The sequence below is a fragment of the Bufo bufo genome, chromosome 2 (assembly GCF_905171765.1).
Source record: "Bufo bufo chromosome 2, aBufBuf1.1, whole genome shotgun sequence".
In the NCBI taxonomy this organism is placed as follows: domain Eukaryota; kingdom Metazoa; phylum Chordata; class Amphibia; order Anura; family Bufonidae; genus Bufo; species Bufo bufo.
The window spans coordinates 692191818-692197817 of record NC_053390.1 but is presented as its reverse complement, the minus strand read 5'-3'; the positions used below and the strand labels follow the sequence as shown (position 1 = coordinate 692197817).

Sequence of the window (6000 nt, the reverse complement as noted above, 5' to 3'; positions counted from 1 at the left end):
TCCCCTGGGTGCTGCACCTAGATCCTGGTATCATTAAAGATTTCAGGCTTTAATATGATACCAAGCAGGAGTTTAAAGGATTAAAAGCAGCAGGTGATCGGCTGTAGTAGTGGACCTTTGCGACACACTCCTATAGCTACGGTACATGCATTTTCTATTAGAAATCCAGGCCATGGTCTATTTGTTCAGCTTTATTCTGTAAATAGAACATCTGTATAAACCATGAACGGAAGGAAACATATATGATAAAATGTCAGCTTTCAGTAATGCATATCTTTACAGTTAGTGGTTTACTACACACAGTAAAGTTACAGTACAAATTTGTGTGCTAAATCTTTACATTACTTAAAAATGGTAGTAAATTTCACAGTTTCATTTCTTGGCCTATGTACAGCACTGGAACTACCACCAAGCAGCTTATATACTGAGTTGTCGGAATAGAAGCTAGTAATTATTACTTGACATATACAGTACCTTATGACATGGTAATATCCTGCATACAGGATTATGGAGACTGAAGGACAGAACATGTTGGTCTTTGGCTAGTCAAACTACATTTCGGGTTCTTTTATATATACAAAGATTTGACTTTACCATTACTAAGTCCAGACTTAAAATGGCTGCATCAGTTAGGGCATCATCTGCAGCTGCCTATTCTCTGTCCCATTCGCACTCGGATTTTTACAGTAATTTGTGATAAGCATCTTTATGCCCCAAACGTTGCAGAATAATCAACATTCAGAAAGGGTTCAATCGTATTCCGGTCCCTAAAGGTGAGAATGGGTTAACTTTTGCCCACATTAATGCGTCATTCAATGAAATAGCTGATTTCCCATCTTCTAGGAAGAACACAGGGCCCTGCAACAGAAAATGTAGCAGATAAAGCATATAATACATACACTTTGTATTCTTTATGCAGAATATATATATTTAAGTATAGGGCATTCGGAAAGTCGGCAGACCCTTTCACTTTTTTCACATTTTGTTATGTTGCAAAGTTACAAAGTGAAAACAGAATCTTCAAAATCTTTGCCTATTTATTGAAAAGGAGAAACTAAAATCTTACATTGGCAGAAGTATTCAGACCCTTTACTCAGGACTTAGTTTAAAGGGGTTGTCCGGGATTGGTAAAATTTTTTAATAGCACCAAAGTCACCTTAAGTGTATATATATATGTGTTTTACCTTTATTTTTCTATTGTGATCCCCTGATTCATCAGATCTAAATCGCGAGCCGGAAGTGAGGATTTTCTAAATGCGAGTGACATACCGGGCTCCTTTGTGGAAAGTGAAGCCCCTTCTTCCGCTTTCGAATGAGTCCGGTGACGTCACAGGCACACAAGGGCGTTGTGCAGAGCGCAGGGAGGGAGGTTAGTAGGCGGCAGCGCCGATATGCCCGGCCTCCGGGCCGGGCATTCAGGAGCGCTATCCTCTGAAGAAGGAGGCAGAGAACTATGCTATTTAACATAGTCCACACCTCCCATCTACTTTACATATGAGTGGCAGGAGGCGGAATAGCAATGAGGGGGAGGGATACACGGAGGAGTGGAGACTGCTGTGACATATAGCCTAGCAGCGGCGATGGGACCCACAAGGCACTACGGCCGGAAATTACATATCCCAGTTTCAGAAATGTAAACATTCCGTAGGGGACCGTAGCAGCACTGGAGTAGTACTGAAAATATTGAAAACCAACAGGCGGACATTGAAACTGCTAGACAAGGTGATATTGCAGGTTTAAAAAAATGTGTTTTATCCCGGACAACCCCTTTAACCCCTTAAGGACCGGGCTCATTTTCACCTTAAGGACCAGGCCATTTTTTGGAAATCTGACCAGTGTCACTTTAAGTGCTAATAAGAGATTGTTTTTTCGTCACATATTGTACTTCATGACGCTGGTAAAATGAAGTCAAAAAAATTATTTTTTTTGCACAAAAAAATACCTAATTTACCAAAAATTTGGAAAAATTTGCAAATTTCAAAGTTTCAGTTTCTCTACTTCTGTAATACATAGTAATACCCCAAAAAATTGTGATGACTTTACATTCCCCATATGTCTACTTCATGTGTGAATTGTTTTGGGAATGATATTTTATTTTTTGGGGATGTTATAAGGCTTAGAAGTTTAGAAGCAAATCTTGAAATTTTTCAGAAATTTACAAAAACTAAATTTTTAGGGACCAGTTCAGGTCTGAAGTCGATTTGCGAGGCTTACATAATAGAAACCACCCAAAAATGACCCCATCTAAGAAACTACACCCCTCAAGGTATTCAAAACTGATTTTGCATACATTATTAACCCTTTAGGTGTTGCACAAGAGTTATTGGCAAATGGGGAGGAAATTTGAGAATTTAATTTTTTTGTCTAATTTTTCATTTTAACCCATTTTTTCCACTAACAAAGCAAGGGTTAACAGCCAAACAAGATTGTATCTTTATTGCCCTGACTCTGCCGTTTACAGAAACACCCAATATGTGGCCGTAAACTACTGTACGGGCACACAGCGGGGCGTAGAGGGAAAGGTGCGCCGTATGGTTTTTGGAAGGCTGATTTTTATGGACTGGTTTTTTGACACCATGTCCCATTTGAAGCCCCCTGATGCACCCCTAGAGGAGAAACTCCCTAAAAGTGACCCCATCTAAGAAACTACACCCCTCAAGGTATTCAAAACTGATTTTACATACGTCGTTAACCCTTTAGGTGTTGCACAAGAGTTATTGGCAAATGGGGATGAAATTTGAGAATTTCATTTTTTTGCCTAATTTTCAATTTTAACCCATTTTTTCCACTAACAAAGCAAGGGTTAACAGCCAAACAAGACTGTATCTTTATTGCCCTGACTCTGCTGTTTACAGAAACACACCATATGTGGCCGTAAACTACTGTACGGGCACACAGTAGGGCGTAGAGTGATAGGTGCGCCGTTTGGTTTTTTGGAAGGCTGATTTTGCTGGACTGTTTTTTTGACACCATGTCCCATTTGAAGCCCCCCTGATGCACCCCTAGAGTGGAAACTCCAAAAAAGTGACTCCATTTTAGAAACTACGGGATAGGGTGGCAGTTTTGTTGGTACTAGTTTAGGGTACATATGATTTTTGGTTGCTCTATATTACACTTTTTGTGCAGCAAGGTAACAAGAAATAGCTTTTTTGGCACGTTTTTTTGTTTTGTTATTTACAACATTCATCTGACAGGTTAGATCATGGGGTAATTTTATAGAGCAGGTTGTCACGGACGCGGCGATACCTAATATGTATACATTTTTTTTTATTTATGTAAGTTTTATACAATAACTTCATTTTTAAAACCAAAAAAATGTTTTAGTGTCTCCATAGTCTAAGAGCCATAGTTTTTTCAGTTTTTGGGCGATTATCTTGAGTAGGGTCTCATTTTTTGCGGGATGAGATGACGGTTTGATTGGCACTATTTTGGGGTGCATATGACTTTTTGATCGCTTGCTATTACACTTTTTGTGACGTAAGATGGCAAAAAATGGCTTTTTTTACACTGTTTTTATTTTTATTTTTTTACGGTGGTCATCTGAGGGGTTAGGTCATGTGATATTTTTATAGAGCCGGTCGATACGGACGCGGCGATACCTAATATGTATACTTTTTTTTTATTTATGTAAGTTTTACACAATGATTTTATTTTTGAAACAAAAAAAATCATGTTTTAGTGTTTCCATAGTCTAAGAGCCATAGTTTTTTCAGTTTTTGGGCGATTATCTTGAGTAGGGTCTCATTTTTTGCGGGATGAGATGACGGTTTGATTGGTACTATTTTGGCGTACATGCGACTTTTTTGATCACTTTTATTACCTTTTTTGGGAAGTAAGGTGGGCAAAATTTAAATTTTCTCATAGTTTTTATTTTTTTATTTTTATGGCGTTCACCGTGCGGGGAAAGTAACATGACCATTTTATAGATCAGGTCGTTACGGACGCGGCGATACCTAATATGTGTAGTTTAGTTTATTTTTTTAATTTTTATTCAGTGATAAATGTTTTTTTTTTATCTTAACTTTTTTCACTTTTTTTTTACATTTTCTTGACCCAGACCCGCTTGGTTCTTGAAGATCCAGTGGGTCTGATGTCTGTATAATACAGTACAGTACAATATATATTGTTCTGTACTGTATTTTACTTACACTGAACAGATCTATGCTTTCAGCATAGATCTGTTCAGCACCATGGACAGCAGGACGCCTGAGCAGGCGTCCTGTTGCCATGGGAACCCTCCCCGTCTGCTCAGAACTTCGCAGACGGGGAAGGGTAAGCACGGGGCTAAGGGGGGCTCTCTGGGGGCTCTCTCCCTCTCCATCGGGGGGCTGCAAAGGCACAGCAGCCCCCCGATGGAGAGGGAGGGAGCTCCCTGACCGATGACAGATACGGTAACTTTTTCCATACAGCGGTCCGTACGGACCGCGGTATGGAAAGGGTTAAACGGCTGACATCTGCACAGATGTCAGCCGTTTATACCAGGGTGCCAGCAATGTGCTGGCACCCTGGTATAACCACTAGAAGCCAACGATCGTTCATGGGGAGGCGGGCGGGGGATCGCGATCCCGCCTGCCTCACCGCCCGCCTCCCGCAACGCCCCCACCGCCTGCGACACCCCCCCCCGCACCACCCGCCGGCATCAAATCATGCAGGGGTGCAGGGGGGGGGGGGTGAAAAATATAGATTATAGGCACTCAAAAGTTTCTGATCCCCGCGGTCAGGGACCGCGGGCATCAGAAACTGCAAAAAGCGCAGCAAACCGCAGGTCTGAATTGACCTGCGGTTTGCTGCGATCGCCGACACGGGGGGGTCACATCACCCCCCCTGGCGTTGTCACAGGATGCCGGCTGAAGGATTTCAGCCGAAATCCCGTTCCGTTTAACCCCTCGGGCGCCGGAATCCCGATTTAAAAGTTAGGACGTACCGGTACGTCCTTGGTCCTTAAGGACTCGGGAAATAGGGCGTACCGGTACGTCCTATGTCCTTAAGGGGTTAAGCACCTTATGCAGTGTTTTCAGCCACCAGTCTTCTTTACTGACCATGGCATCTGGGAGCTAAAAAACCCGTGAGAGAGCGCTCCGCGGGCTGCACTGACTCCCCCTAGTGGAGATCGGAGGAGCCGGATAGTGAGTGCAGCAGATAGGTGCCAAAGAATGAGACCTCACACAGGTCCGTGGGGGTTAGAATATGGAGATTAAAAGATTTTTTATATTTTTTTATTGTAGTATCGCCGTAATCATACTGACCTGGAGAATAAAGGTAACAGGTCAGTTTTACTGCATAGGGAATGCCATAAAAATAAAACACATAAAACTGTGGCTTTTTTTTTCAAAGTCTACCCCATTTGGAATTTTTTTCCAGCTTCCCACTACATTGTATACAATATTAAGCAGTGCCATTAGAAAATAGAACTTATCCTGCAAAAAATTAGCACTCATACGGCTACGTGAATGGAAAAGTAAGAAAATTATAGCCCTGGAAAGGCAGGGAGAGAAAAACTAAACTGCAAAAACAAAAAACCCTCCAGGGTGAAGGGGTTAAGTGTTACATTTCTCTTTCTGCAGCTCCTTCAAATTTAAAGCCTTCCTGACACAATTTTCCATTTTTGTGTATTTATTTTTTACTCCCTGCCTTTCATGACCCATAACTTTTATTTTTCTGTTTACATAGCCATTTGAAGGCTTATTTTTTTGAGGGACAAGATGTACTTTCTAATGGCACCACTTTGCGTATGATATAGTGGGAAGCTGAAAAAAATTCCAAATTGGGTGGAATTGGAAAAAAATGCAATTCAGCCAGTTTTATGGGTTTTGTTTTACGGTGATCACTATGCGGTAAAACTGACCGGTGCCCTTTATTTTCTGGTTCAGTACGATTTTCTTTTCATCACCATATTCTGACCCATAACTTTTTTTATAGTTATGTCCACAGAGCTGTATGAAGGCTCATCTTTTGCAGGGCAATCTGCAGTTTTTATTGACAACATTATGTATGACTTCT

General features: G+C 41.2%; 1 protein-coding gene across 3 annotated transcripts in view; it reads right to left on the bottom strand.

The window, feature by feature from the left end:
* Positions 1-280: 280 nt before the first annotated feature.
* WDR17 (WD repeat domain 17) overlaps positions 281-6000 on the bottom strand; it is a 202594-nt gene continuing 196874 nt past the window's right edge. For all 3 annotated transcript variants that reach the window (XM_040418688.1, XM_040418685.1, XM_040418687.1), the window contains one exon: positions 281-858. In XM_040418688.1, the coding sequence (XP_040274622.1) occupies positions 739-858 (120 nt within the window). In that variant the 3' untranslated portion in view covers positions 281-738. The remainder of the gene's footprint in view (positions 859-6000) is intronic.